General features: G+C 45.8%; 1 protein-coding gene across 2 annotated transcripts in view; it reads left to right on the forward strand.

The window, feature by feature from the left end:
- The window catches only part of Klp98A (kinesin-like protein 98A), a 52053-nt gene that overhangs the window by 13724 nt on the left and 22696 nt on the right, over positions 1 to 15633 (forward strand). For both annotated transcript variants that reach the window (XM_028181636.2, XM_089738310.1), the window contains exons 4-14: positions 222 to 338; positions 1741 to 1980; positions 2570 to 2745; positions 3560 to 3684; positions 4336 to 4451; positions 5039 to 5209; positions 5637 to 5876; positions 6866 to 8903; positions 9684 to 9858; positions 11457 to 11613; positions 13721 to 13894. In XM_028181636.2, coding sequence (XP_028037437.2) covers positions 222 to 338; positions 1741 to 1980; positions 2570 to 2745; positions 3560 to 3684; positions 4336 to 4451; positions 5039 to 5209; positions 5637 to 5876; positions 6866 to 8903; positions 9684 to 9858; positions 11457 to 11613; positions 13721 to 13894 — 3729 coding nt within the window. The remainder of the gene's footprint in view (positions 1 to 221; positions 339 to 1740; positions 1981 to 2569; positions 2746 to 3559; positions 3685 to 4335; positions 4452 to 5038; positions 5210 to 5636; positions 5877 to 6865; positions 8904 to 9683; positions 9859 to 11456; positions 11614 to 13720; positions 13895 to 15633) is intronic.

Raw genomic sequence — 15633 nt, forward strand, 5'->3', positions numbered from 1 at the left:
TGCCGGGAGAGGCAGTTCAGCATTTTAATGAGCAAACCTCATATGGTGCTGCATAATATGATACACCATACTTAAGTTTTTGTAAAGTGTGATATATGTATTTGTTACCCCATTTAGAAGGGATTTACGTACACGATGATGACCAGCATTCAAGGTTTTGTCGTTGAATTGATCTAGAAAACATCTTGGCCGGCTATTTTCATGTTTCGTCTGATTTCCAGGTATTTTCCGACCTAGGTCTGGATGTGATAGACAGCGCTTTCGAAGGATACAATGCCTGTGTTTTCGCTTACGGTCAAACCGGAAGCGGGAAGACTTTCACCATGATGGGATCGCCGGTATGTAGTTTTTTTTCCATACCTAACCGTTGGTAGTTTAAGGGGCGATTCCAACTTCATGTGGACCGGTAGGTGAGCTCACGGGCTCAACCTGAGAGAATTGCTAACACTAGCCCTAGCAAGAGCAGAGCTTCGCTGAATCTGCTACCGGATCGGACTCACTTAGAACATCCGGCGAGAAACTCATTGAGTTCTGTCTATGGACTAATTCACACGTCGGGTATCGAATGGACATTTCACGGTAGGCAGCGGCTTGTCTCTGCTCCTGGCATTGCTGAAGTCCATGGGTGACGGTAACCACTTACCATCAGGTGGGCGGTACGCTCGTTTGCCTACAAAGGCAATAAAAAAAAGGTCATATTAGTTGTAGTAGTTTTCTTAGGTTCTGGTGGTACCAATATGTGGGTTTCAGGTTGAAATTGAACAGTAATTTCGACCGTGTACCTCACGGTGTATCGTTCCCGTTCGTGTAAGAAACAAAGGACATAACACGTAACTTCTGCCTAGAAACAGAAGGTCCTTTAGTCATCCTGTCTGCCCAACCGACACCATTAATTTTACTATAGTTGGCTACCAGAAAATGTAAATGCCAAATTTTGGACTTGTGTGCGTGAAGTGAAAGGCATGCATGGTACCGCTTAACGATTTGCTATCTGCTGTAATGCATCTTTAGGGCAGGAGTTTCGACTGATGAATGCGTCATCAACCAACGTTCGCCGATAACGTGCACCGTATCAAATGACACAAGTAGGCGAGCTTCGTATCAATGGCGATAATCAAACAACCTTTCGTCAAACAGCTATAATTTCGTGATAAGAGCGTCATGAAGTATCTCAAAACGCATTTTACACATAATATTAATGGGTTTTTACAATCTGCTTATGCTGCTAGTCGAATAAAGATTAATGCAAATATGGTGCTAATGTACCTGCTAATAACGCACCGTTCATGCACATATTAAACACCCGTAGCTGTCCGTTTGTTTTTTATTTGGTTTTGTCACTTCTACGTTCATACCGGATTCGTTGGCAGTGGATGTCTTTCGATATACAGACCCTATAAGTGTGGTATCACGTGTGTCTTTAAAAAAGAGGTCACTTTGTTGACTTTGGGAAATAGATAAAAATATTGATTTTGTTATATCGAAAATTTGCACGAGTCAAAATGTGTCATTAGCGTTTTGGCAACCTTTCGATCTTTTGATAATTTTAATTAATCTAGGCAATGAATGATGCTGAATATGAATATATATATGTTTGATAATGCATATTCGTTTTTCTTGGTGGAATCAATTACAGCGTTTCATTAATGTAATGGTCGCATTCTCGGGCTAATGACATATGACCTTCGGAAACAGCTTGATTCAATTTATAATGATAATGAGGGTCATGCTCTTTTACAGGAATGCCAAGGTCTAATACCACGTATATGCCGGCAACTGTTCTCCCGCGTGGCAGCTGGCAAGGAGTCAGGGGCTTCCTACCGCACCGAGGTCAGCTACTTAGAGATCTACAACGAAAGAGTGAAAGATCTGCTGTCAACGGATGCGGGACACTCCCTCAGGGTCAGGGAGCATCCGAAGCTGGGACCGTACGTTCAGGATTTGTCCAAGCACTTGGTCTCCGATTATGATGACATACAGGTGAGCAATTCAATCTATGTAAACGGTACAGGAATAAAGTGATGGTGGTGATTTATAGTTGTTCATTTTTTTGGCTACGATCTTGGTTTCCTCATCAACTTCTGGTCTTTACATCTGCCCGTATTAGAAAAAGCTTATGTCCAACAGGAAGCAAATCAACATACCCGATCCTTTAGACCTAATGGTAAAGAGTTGACGTCGCCCTAAACACGTTATTACGGATCCTCCCGATCCATTAACGGTGTTTTTGGGTAACTCAAGCACCGGTCCCCGTCCTCGTCGAATCCGTTGCTTGCGACGAAGGGCTCGACGAGTGAATTAACCCATAGACACCGCCTACTGAGTTTCTCGCCGGATCTTCTCAGTGGGTCGCGTTTCCGATCCGGTGGTAGATTCTGCGAAGCACTGCTTTTGCGTGAGCCAGTGTTAGCAACACTCCCGGTTTGAGTCCCGTGAGCTCACCTACATGTTAAGGAGAAGCTGAAATAGCCTCTGCAAACGATCCCATTCCGTACGAATATGAGTTAACTTTTACGCTATCGAGAAAGTTAAAAAACTCGCACTGAGCACACAGAGCGCGTGGTTGCAGGAGTGCATGCACCGCGGGAACCTGCACCGCACCACCGCCTCGACCCAGATGAACGACGTGTCGTCCAGGTCGCACGCCATCTTCACGATCACGTTCGTGCAGGCCAGCTACCTGCGCCACAACAACATGCCCAGCGAGACCGTCTCCAAGGTCCACCTCGTCGACTTGGCTGGCAGGTGTGTCGCCAGCGATAGTCAAATCAACGACATTGATTGTAGTGTCCCTCCACTGTCATTGATACCGCAGAGTGCATTAAGTAAACTTATTACTGGTGGCAGGACCTCTTGTGAGTCCGCGCGGGTAGGTTCCACCGCCCTGCCTATTTCTGCCGTGAAGCAGTAATGCGTTTGAGTTTGAAGGGTGGGGCAACCGTTGTAACTATACTTGAGACCTTAGAACTTATATCTCAAGGTGGGTGGCGCATTTAAGTTGTAGATGCCTATGGGCTCCAGTAACCACTTAACACTAGGTGTGCTGTGAGCTCGTCCACCCATCTAAGAAATTGTATTGGAGTGATGTAGGCAAAATAAAAGAGAACTGTTCAAGTCGACAATTCGTGTAATACTGTCATAATTTAGTGTGTGCAGTTACAAATATAAGGTTAGGCGAGCTGCACACTACAAAATAAAAAAAACAATTTTGTCAAACCAAAACCTTTATATAACGTTCCCACCAATATGACCCTTAATCTCATAATATGTGAATCAGTCTCGACAGGCTCGAGAAAAATTGTTACCTAACCAATGGTGGACCAACCTAACCTTAATATAACGAACCTCAGTTTACCGAATTACCTAATACAACGAATATTTACTTGTTCTCTTCCGATTTGTTATATTGAGGTTGCACTGTACTACACAACCTAGTCTCTGACTTCATGTCTTAAGTTTTCATATTATGATGTACATATAAACTCACCACTTCATACCGGCTGGACCGTCAGCTCGTCCGCCCATAAGTGACCAGTTGGTGCATCTTTGTTGCCCACAGCGAACGTGCTGACGCCACAGGAGCCACGGGGCAGCGGCTGGTAGAAGGCGCTCACATCAATAAGTCGCTGGTCACACTGGGATCCGTCATATCGGCTTTGGCAGAATCCAGTCAGACGGTGGAAAGTAAGTTGTTCTGGCTATATTATAGAAAACAATTTTTAATTCATCGTTAAATTAATGTAAATTGTAAAAAATAATAATTTTAGTGAGATAAAGTTATTTTGAATAAAGCAATCCCAACCTAATAATGTATTTGCAATATATAAAACAATATATATGTAACGTTATATTTGTAACGTTTTTACGAAGGCTCCCGAAATAAAGGAATTTACACGCCAAATTGTAAATATTATTTAGCATACGCGCACTACAAAAATATCCTTCCAATAAAATTTTTACACGCTTTATATTAGCTTCACTTGTTGTATGTATGTGATTTTGACCCACTTTAAACGGCCAGATTTCATTCAAACTTTGTAGATTTATCGAGGACCGATGACAATACAGTATTAAAAAAATAATTGAAAAAATATATTGAAAAAACTGAAAAAAATATATTTAATAAATTGAAATTCAACTAAAAAATGAAAAATAAATAATAGTTTAAAAAAACTAAAAAACACGCTTTATATAAAATTCAACCAAAAAAATAGAAAATAAATTTTAATAAATTTAAATAGAAAATAGTGTAAAAAAATATATATATATATTTTATTTTTATAAAGAAATTATAATATTGACTTGTATGTAATTTGTTTTTTGTCTTTCTTTCAGTTAAACTACAGAAAGGCTCGAAGAAGAACGTTTTCATTCCGTACCGGGACTCCGTGCTCACGTGGCTCCTGAAGGACTCGCTCGGCGGAAACTCTAAAACTATCATGATAGCCGCGGTACGTGGGGGGCGCGGTGGGGGGACCGAGGGGTTACAGCCGGCATCTTCGATACTTGTGACGTCATTTGAGGCCAAACTAAACTTTGGAGTCGAGGCTTAAATGATAAGTGGCACGTTGTATTCGTGTTGGTATCCATACTCACAGATACCGATCTTGCCAATAAAATTAAAGTAGTTTTTTTTTATTTGAGTCACTGAAAGCACTGAAGAAAATTTTAGCGCTTGTGAAAACAATTTACGCTACGAAGTTCGAGTTATTTACAATGTTTATTACAAACACTGTTCTAATGTTAAACCTCAGCTGTTTGAAACCGCAGTGCTCATTCACATTGCATTTCCAGAGTTACTTTTGCCACGAACCGACTTTGGTATAACTCCCCTCCACAGTGTCTGTCGAGCGCTATGGTACATCCTTCATGAAACAAGGCTTGTGGAGTAGTTAGCGGTAGGAAACAACTTGTGCCCCTGGCATTGCTGATGTCCATGAGCGACGATAACAATAGTAACCGCCGGATGGGCTGTATACTGGTTTGCGTATAAAGGCAATATTTGTTTAGGTTCTAATTTACAAGTGTTTAAAATCAGATATCACCGGCGGACTGCAACTACGGCGAGACCCTGTCGACCCTGCGGTACGCGAACCGCGCCAAGAACATCATCAACAAGCCGACCATCAACGAGGATCCCAACGTCAAGCTCATCCGCGAGCTGCGCGAGGAGATCGACAAGCTGCGGGCGCAGCTCACGCACAATTCGGTTTGTTATCGATAAAACTATCGATACTTTTGGTGTCTACACTAATTGTACTAGGGACGTGAACTGGCGGGGTGTCATTGGCTCGCAGTTTTGACAACGTGCGTGATTTTAATCCGTCTCGGGAAATTTGGGGGTTTGATTGAACTGCTCTATCGATATATCATGTCTCGATGTAAGCCTTACTTAGCTTTGATCAGACCGACGTGTATTCTGGGACAAAATCAATATACTTAAAACCTTTTGATTCGAAGTTTGAAATTGCATGAATCTGTAGTTTTGCAAACCGATTTCGCTAATATTATGTTGCTTATTAAAACATTGCAAATTCGTTTTTATAGCTCAGGTAATAAAGTCCTAAAAACTTCGTGATTGACCTGAAGAGAGTTTTCGATAGTATCTATATTAACTTACTTGTATTGTTGGACAGTGCTCTGTTGAGAACGAGCCGGGAGTGCTGGCGACGTTGCAGCGCAAAGAAGCCCAAGAGAAGGTCCTGACAGAGAAGTGGACGGAGAAGTGGCGCGAAACGCAACAAATCCTGCAGGAACAGAAAGCTCTCGGACTCAGGAAGAGCGGACTCGGCGTGGTGCTGGACTCGGACATGCCGCACCTCGTGGGGATCGACGACAACCTGCTGTCCACCGGCGTCACGCTCTACCACCTCAAGGTGAGTCTGTCTCCGCAGATTATATAAGATCAAACTATTATACCATGTCAAAGTGTGAAGATCGTTTTCACCAAGAGGAGGACAGCCAAAGGGCTTGGACGTAAGGTGTCGTCAATGACCGTGGAGGCTTGAATGTTGACAAATAGTTGGCTTCGTAATTTGCTCGTGATGATTCTTTTTAGTTACCTAATAAAGTCATCAGCATATAGTGCAGACCAACGAAAACAAAATTAAAATCCATTGAGAAATATTTGAGGATTATAGTTTCCTATTATACCGGTCACTCACATTCGCACGAATACGCAAACCCACAAGTGTAGGACGACATTTGCAAATGATTATGCAAAGTTTTAGTTGTATTCGCCTTTTTTTCAAGCTATGTCGGTTTTTTAACGGACATCAAAGCGCGCGAACTACGAACCTTCGCGCAGTCTCCCACACATTCGTGTGACCAGTTGCGCCCACGATTGCGAGGGTAACGGAGGTTTCGCCATTTTCATAGTTCGTGACGTCTACTGTGTAGCGTACCTTCATCATGGAATGAAACAACACTAAGGTGATGGAGTTCATTGAACTCCTGCAAAAGGAATCGACCATATGGGACCCTCAAAAGAAATCCTATAACAACAGAATGGCCGTTAATGACGCCTGGGAAAGAATTAGAAACTAGTTTTCTCTTCAATGTTCTATTGAAGAATTTATGAACGAAGAGAAATTCGGGAGACATTCGCAAACAAGTGTAGGAGGAAGCGCAAACGGGTTCGCAAATTGAGTACCGAACCCATTTGCACAACCGCTAAGTTTGCGAATGAATGTCTGACGGCCCTTCACATGCGCGCGAACATTCGTACAATGTACAAATGTTTGCGCGCATGTGAGTGGCCGGCATTAGACCCTGTCGAATAATGACGTCACTATTCACTTTCAACATCCTACTGGTTGAAAAATGATTTACTGACTTATGGTAAAAAAATCTTGTAAATTTGCAGGAAGGCGAGACGCTGATAGGCACGGAAGAGCACTCGCCGATACCGGACATAGTGCTGTCGGGACCCGGCGTGCTGCCGCTGCACTGCCGCGTGACGCTGTGCGCCGGCACCGCCACGCTGCACCCCTGTGCCGGCGCGCACTGCTGGCTCAACACCGTGCTGCTCGACAAGCCGGCCAAACTCAGCCAAGGTACGTGTGCTCGTGCCGCGCTGCACTGCCGCGTGACGCTGTGCGCCGGCACCGCCACGCTGCACCCCTGTGCCGGCGCGCACTGCTGGCTCAACACCGTGCTGCTCGACAAGCCGGCCAAACTCAGCCAAGGTACGTGTGCTCGTGCCGCGCTGCACTGCCGCGTGACGCTGTGCGCCGGCACCGCCACGCTGCACCCCTGTGCCGGCGCGCACTGCTGGCTCAACACCGTGCTGCTCGACAAGCCGGCCAAACTCAGCCAAGGTACGTGTGCTCGTGCCGCGCTGCACTGCCGCGTGACGCTGTGCGCCGGCACCGCCACGCTGCACCCCTGTGCCGGCGCGCACTGCTGGCTCAACACCGTGCTGCTCGACAAGCCGGCCAAACTCAGCCAAGGTACGTGTGCTCGTGCCGCGCTGCACTGCCGCGTGACGCTGTGCGCCGGCACCGCCACGCTGCACCCCTGTGCCGGCGCGCACTGCTGGCTCAACACCGTGCTGCTCGACAAGCCGGCCAAACTCAGCCAAGGTACGTGTGCTCGTGCCGCGCTGCACTGCCGCGTGACGCTGTGCGCCGGCACCGCCACGCTGCACCCCTGTGCCGGCGCGCACTGCTGGCTCAACACCGTGCTGCTCGACAAGCCGGCCAAACTCAGCCAAGGTACGTGTGCTCGTGCCGCGCTGCACTGCCGCGTGACGCTGTGCGCCGGCACCGCCACGCTGCACCCCTGTGCCGGCGCGCACTGCTGGCTCAACACCGTGCTGCTCGACAAGCCGGCCAAACTCAGCCAAGGTACGTGTGCTCGTGCCGCGCTGCACTGCCGCGTGACGCTGTGCGCCGGCACCGCCACGCTGCACCCCTGTGCCGGCGCGCACTGCTGGCTCAACACCGTGCTGCTCGACAAGCCGGCCAAACTCAGCCAAGGTACGTGTGCTCGTGCCGCGCTGCACTGCCGCGTGACGCTGTGCGCCGGCACCGCCACGCTGCACCCCTGTGCCGGCGCGCACTGCTGGCTCAACACCGTGCTGCTCGACAAGCCGGCCAAACTCAGCCAAGGTACGTGTGCTCGTGCCGCGCTGCACTGCCGCGTGACGCTGTGCGCCGGCACCGCCACGCTGCACCCCTGTGCCGGCGCGCACTGCTGGCTCAACACCGTGCTGCTCGACAAGCCGGCCAAACTCAGCCAAGGTACGTGTGCTCGTGCCGCGCTGCACTGCCGCGTGACGCTGTGCGCCGGCACCGCCACGCTGCACCCCTGTGCCGGCGCGCACTGCTGGCTCAACACCGTGCTGCTCGACAAGCCGGCCAAACTCAGCCAAGGTACGTGTGCTCGTGCCGCGCTGCACTGCCGCGTGACGCTGTGCGCCGGCACCGCCACGCTGCACCCCTGTGCCGGCGCGCACTGCTGGCTCAACACCGTGCTGCTCGACAAGCCGGCCAAACTCAGCCAAGGTACGTGTGCTCGTGCCGCGCTGCACTGCCGCGTGACGCTGTGCGCCGGCACCGCCACGCTGCACCCCTGTGCCGGCGCGCACTGCTGGCTCAACACCGTGCTGCTCGACAAGCCGGCCAAACTCAGCCAAGGTACGTGTGCTCGTGCCGCGCTGCACTGCCGCGTGACGCTGTGCGCCGGCACCGCCACGCTGCACCCCTGTGCCGGCGCGCACTGCTGGCTCAACACCGTGCTGCTCGACAAGCCGGCCAAACTCAGCCAAGGTACGTGTGCTCGTGCCGCGCTGCACTGCCGCGTGACGCTGTGCGCCGGCACCGCCACGCTGCACCCCTGTGCCGGCGCGCACTGCTGGCTCAACACCGTGCTGCTCGACAAGCCGGCCAAACTCAGCCAAGGTACGTGTGCTCGTGCCGCGCTGCACTGAGATAGCTAAAACCATCTCATAGTGTTTGTTAGTACACAGCGAAATATTCGGGGAATCCCTAACACGAGAGTATTTAAAATTGCCTAAATTAATATTTAATGTTATTGCCTAAATTAATATTAAATAATAAATAAACTGCCGTTTGAATTTTAAGCTTTTGCATAACTTTTATCGCGGGCTTTGAGCGCGGCGACCGAATCAAGAAATTCCATAACGAAAATAAAACCTAACACCCCCACTCCGCCTACCGTGTAGCTCGCGTTCAATATTCACACGTTGCGTTTGTGTAGTGTTTGTGAATAAGCGCGCGGCGTGACCTCGCACTGCATGAGCATCATGAAAAGTCTGCCCATCTCTCTCTCGCGCGGTCTAGCTTATGAATTTGTTAATGTTTATAAATATAGCTTGGTCTTATTTTATTATTGTTTTAATATTAAATTATTATTGTCTAATTATAATTGCATAAGTTGATAAAAAATGCTATGCAATAGCTTTACCGCGGCAGTCCACGAGTGCCACACGAGTTTTTTTTTTAATTTAAAAAGCCGACGTAGCCCTATCGATTACCGCTCGGTCTCTATAAATGAGGTTCTTCTCAATTTCAAGTTCATCTAAATAATGGATGCTCCTAACATAAGCTTAATATATCCATATTTACAATGGCTTCCGGAGTGTGTATTCCTATAGAAATGTAAATAAATTGCCAATCGTCTACTTTATTATTCATTCTATTTGTGGAAAATAATTATAGGTTGCATTCTTCTCCTGGGCCGAACCAACATGTTCCGGTACAATGACCCCGCGGAGGCGGCCAAGCTGCGCCAGGAGGGCAGCGCCAACATGAACCTGTCTCGGCTCTCCTTGCTGTCCTGGTCCACCACCGACCTCGCGGCCAGCACCGAGAACCTCAACTCCAGCGCCCTCTCGTACGTCATCGCATTGCACTGTCTAACCTGCAACGTTATTTTTTTCTTTTTTTCTACCTATGCTGATAGCCTTGAGAGGCTATTTCAGCTTCGCCCTAACGTGTGTAGGTGAGCTGACGGGGCTCAAACCGGAGTGTTGCTAACACTGACCCTAGCAAGAGCAGTGCTTCGCAGAATCCACCACCGGATCGGAAACGCGACCCACTGAGAAGATCCGGCGAGAAACTCAGTGGGCTGTGTCTATGGGTTAACTAGGACGGTGACCGAGATCCTGCAACGAGAACAAATAAACAATATCGGCGTGGCAGAAGTGAATTTTGACAATAGACAAGGTGTGTGGCGCATTTACGTTGTAGATGTCTATGGGCTCCAGTAACCACTTAACAACAGGTGGGCTGTGAGCTCGTCCACACAGCTAAGCAATAAAAAAAAAAAAAAAAGGTCGAATATACATTGTTTCGTCTTGTCAAACCTATTTTTTTTTATTGTCTTTGTAGCAAACAGAATATCTATTTGATGTTACAGTAACTGTCGCTCATGGACATCAGCAATGTAAAGAGCGCGGCCTGCCAACAACATAAACAGACATATAGATATCTGTTTATGTTGTAACTTTGTATAGGCAAAGTTGGGTAGATAACATTCCTTTTAACATAAGTTTTTTTTTAATCATTGCTTAAAATTCTAGACTAGAGCAAGTAAAATTATAAAAAAAAAACTAGTAAACGGATCCTTAAATAGGTACATTGTTCGGGACAAAGTTTTGCAATTGCACAGTTTAATTAAACTGCTGTGCTGCGAGGACGATGCTTATTGGGGTCTTACTTTTTTGTGGTAGCCGTGTATAAGTTGGTCCTTTGAGCCACATTATTGCGAACTTTATTTAGTACTTATAATGTGAACGAACTCGCTGTCTGGTCGTCGCGACAGAAATAGTGACACCCGTGGTGTCTACCCGAGCGAACATACCATACCATACATGCTTACTGATGATTTATCATACCCGATCCTGTGGACTGAATGGTAAACACCGCTCTAAACACGTCATTACGGATCCTCCCGATCTATTAACCGTGCTTTTAGTTACCTCAAGCGTCGGTCACCGTCCTCGCCGAACCCGTCCCTTGCGACGAAGGGCTCGACGAGTAAATTAACATAGACTACAGCCCACTGAGTTTCTCGCCGGATCTTCTCAGTGGGTCGCGTTTCCGATCCGGTGGTAGATTCTGCGAAGCACTGCTCTTGCGAGGGCCAGTGTTAGCAACACTCCCGGTTTGAGCCCCGTGAGCTCACCTACGCGCCCAGTTAGGTTTTTTTTTCGGGTCGGGGCCAAACCTCCTACGGTGTCGGTGCGGGGTATGTGGGACTTGAAGATTTGCAAGGTGTTGAGAGCAGACCGCGGGCCAAAAGAATTTTACGGCCCCACCGCCCTAAACGACACCTCTGCTCTCTTACACCCGACGTCCGATCTCCGTCCGGGGTCAGAACCCCGCCAGAGTAGGGGACACGCCCGGCTACGCTGACATAGCCTCTTAAGGCTTCATCAGCTTAGGTAGGGAAACAAAAAAAGATGATTTAATAGAAGTATTTTAATATAGGGATCTAGAAAGCGAGATCCGTTGCGAGCGTATAGAGGCACAGCGCGCCGAGCTGGAGCGAGAGAGACAACAGTTCCTGATGCAGCAGGAGGAGCGCCAGCGCAGGTGGAACGCGGAGAGGGAGGAGCTCCTGCAGGCGCAAAAGAAACTTGACGAGGTGTTTACATGTATTGGTATCGATCGACAGACGAGCTCACGGATCACCTAATATGAAGCGGTTACTGTAGTCCTTCACGGGTCGCTCAGATTTTTGGTTACATTGAAAGAAATGCCATTCGACGGCGTCTGTGAAGTCTTAGGACAAATAGTGTTAATAACGTTGAAATAGCACGGGGGGGGGGGGTTTCAACCGCACTACACTATTTTAATATCGTCAAATTCAGTGTCATACATTTTGACGTACGTATTAATGTCGAGGAACAGGGAACAAAACAGATTAACTAAAATAAATTATAAATAGGTAAATCTCTGTAACGCATATACCTAGTCAGGTCATAAATTCTGTCACATGTTTAATGTAAAATAATTGAAACAAGTTTATTCATTATGTAACCATTCATATACCAAAATGAACTTAACAAAACATAGATTCTTATGACACTAAAGTTTATTCAAAATGACCTCCGTGATTTTGAAAACAGGTCTTCAATCTGCGCGGCCAGTCGTCTATCGCAGCACGAACGAGGTCCATGTCAATATCGGCGGCTGCCTTAATCAAGGATGTCTTGAGTGACTCCAAATTGGGATGAGGCTTTGAGCACGCTTTTTCCTCCAAGTGTTGCCATATCTTGTAATCTAACGGATTCAATTCTGGACTGGAGGAGGGCCAGTCTTCGTGCCGGATGAAGTCGATTTCACGCGCCGCCAGCCAGTCTTGTGTGCTCTTCGTTCTATGAGCTGGCGCCGAATCTTGTTGGAATACCCAGCGCCTGTTATTGAACATGGTATGAGAAACAGGTTCCACAAGGTTCGTCAGGACTGTATTTTGATACACAACTGCATTCGTTTTTACACCTTTCTCACAAAAATGTACCTCTGTTAAGCCCCAATAAGAAACTCCCAACCATACCATGAGCGAGGATGGAAAATGACCTCGTTGGACACGCGGAATACGGTTGCTCGCTTCTTCACTACTGTGTGCGTACACCTTATCATTTTGTTTGTTGTAGCTCTCTTCTACGGTAAAATTTTTTCCATCCGAAAAAAGAATTTCCCGATATTTTTATCCCGGGTACCGCTTCAACAAAGCGCGGCATCTCTTCAGTCTCAGGTCCATTAGACGAGCATTCAAACGATGTCCTGTTTTTCTTCGATATGCCCGAAGCCCTAAGTCTTCATTTAACACCCTTTTCACCGTGGTTCTGCTTAACCCCATCTGAAGGGCCAACAGTTTCTGCTTACGTTTGGGATTTCTTTGAATTCGCGCCTTCACAGCTTTTATCGCTGCTGGAGTCCTAACAGACTGAGGGCGACCACTTCTTGACCTGTCATCTACACTAGAGTCTTCATTGTATCGTTTGATGGTACGATAAACGAATCTTTTGTTTATATTCAAAATTTTCAGTATGTTAAAAATTTGAATTGGCGCGTAACCGCAACGATGCAACGCAATAACTGCAACACGGTCTTCTTTAAGCGTCCACTCCATATTTAAAAATGAGTAAAATTCTAAAAGTATACATTTTTATTTTCATGAACAATTCGAAATTCGAATTCAATAAACTTTTTTGTGGCCAGCATTCTAAAAGAAAAGTTTTTACTGTGTGACAATACTTATGACCTGACTAGTTATTTATCAACAAAATCAGTAATGTTTTTTTTTTGTGTGATTGACTTAGAATTGAACTTTTTTCTTTGTTAATCTATAAAAAAGTAAAACAAATACTTATGTTTTACTTTTTTATAGATTAACATTCGATCTTCAAGTTCTTTTAATCATCTGGCTACAATGTAGGTCACCGGTGCCCTACGCGGCGCACTGAAGCAATTATATCGATTTCTCTCTTCGATCTTCTTACTAAGGCGCCGGAATATCTAGTAGACTCTGGGAAAGGCGAATCCGAAGATACTGAGAATGAAGACCTAAATAACTAAAACATAGATTAACATAGACAAACAAAAGACGGCAAAGTTAAGCAATTTAGGCGCTTAAAACAGCAATCGATATAATTATTTCAGTGCGCCGCGTAGGGCACCGGTGACCTACATGGATCGAAGGGTTAATTTTTACTCACCATTTTTCTAAAATTTCGACCGTCCGGTAGGAACGCGAGGCGATGGAGAAGGAGTACGCGGCAGCCTGCAGGAGACTGTCCGGGGACTGGAGGGCGCTGGAGCGGGGCTGGACCAACCGCAGGAGGGCGCTGCGCTGCAGGCAGAGGGAGCTGGCGGCCAGGACGCAGAGACTCAGGGGGCTCAGCGACACTCATCAGGGATGTGTGAGTATCACTTCTTAAACTATTAATTCACATGTACATTTGTATCTGTGTTTTCTTAAGCTATTGATCCCGAGCAACTCCTGGGAAGGTTTCCGTCATTGTACCATCAAGGTACGACAGGGGGAGCGCAAGTAGTAGAGTCAACAAATTAATGTGTTACACACAATCCAAAACGGTCACTGCACATCGGGTTTTAATACTAATCTATATATATAAAAATGAAACCCGTTTTCCGTTGTCACGACATAACATGAAAACGGCTTGACCGATTTGGCTAATTTTGGTCTTGAATTATTTGTTGAAGTCCAGAGAAGGTTTAAAAGGTTAGATAAATATAAAAATATTCGGAATTAAATAAAAATAACAATTTTGTTTTTCCTTTGATGTGTCCCCCGTCGGACGGATTCCTTTTGTTTGTTTTAAGTTTATCTTAAACAAAAGTTTAGGTCTTTTATTTATCGAATTGAGGCACTACGAAGTCTGCCGGGTCAGCTAGTTAATAATAAATAAAATAAATTAATTCGTATGTCTTAATTTAGGTTACAGTTTTATGATCTTACCCTCGCTTCGGAGTGTAGAGTTAAAGTAATAATAAAGGTCGTGAAGAATCGTAAAAAACTCGGATCAATGAACTCACGGTCGCCGATCCACATACGCTAATTTAATAGGCGGTGTTTCAGTTATCATACTGCAGTAGTAACTAACTGTAATCATACAAGAGAGAGAGAGAGAGAGAGAGAGACGGACAGGGAGAGAGAGAGAGAGACGGAGAAAGAGAGAGAGAGAGAGAGAGAGATGGAGGGAGAGAGGGAAAGAGAGAGAAAATATACTTTATTGCAACATTCAAACATTCTTCATTTAGTCTCAGGCTAGCCGATGATCTCAGACAAGATGATTGAGACAAGTCTCGATATGGGGTAAAAGAGAGCACAGTATATAGTAAAGAAAAGACATAAGTATTACGGCATAGGCGAATTGGTAATCACTTCAGCTTAGCCCGGAATTTAGATACACGATCGTATTTCCGTAAACCAAATATGAATTTTATGAAGTAATTTATGTAGCCGCTTAAGTTTATCAAATTAAGAAAGCGTAGAGATATGGAGATAAAAGGAAATTTAAAAAAATATCAATCTTCCCTAGTGACGTTGAAAATAAATTCTTCAAATAACATTAAAACTTTTTCTGCTAACTGTACCGTTGTCAGTTTTTCATACTTTTTTGCAATGATTAATGTTAACCAAAGTTAATTTCGCTTCATACACAAGTGTAAATTAATTATAATTATACTTCATGTTGCTTTATTATCTCAAAAGTACCCCAACTAATATGTCTCGATTACTTCTCATATTAAATCGATTTTTATTTTTAATCACAATTAAATTATACTGGCAAGTTAGCAAGTCGGAAAGTAAGGTTTTAAATAAAGGTCACCAACATAAGTTGCCATATAGGCTTCATGTCTTTGAGCTTTGGTGTGATCTTTAGTATCATTATCTGAGCATTCTAATATTTACTGATGGTAGGACCTCTTGAGAGTCCGCGCGGGTAGGTACCACCACCCTGCCTATTTCTGCCGTGAAGCAGTAATGCGTTTCGGTTTGAATGGTGGGGCAGCCTTTGTAACTATACTGAGACATTAGAACTCACATCTCAAGGTGGGTGGCGCATTTACGTAGAATATGTCTATGGGCTCCAGTAACTACTTTACACCAGGTGGGCTATGGGCTCGTCCACCC

The sequence above is a fragment of the Bombyx mandarina genome, chromosome 25 (assembly GCF_030267445.1).
Source record: "Bombyx mandarina strain Sakado chromosome 25, ASM3026744v2".
Classification (NCBI taxonomy): Eukaryota; Metazoa; Arthropoda; class Insecta; order Lepidoptera; family Bombycidae; genus Bombyx; species Bombyx mandarina.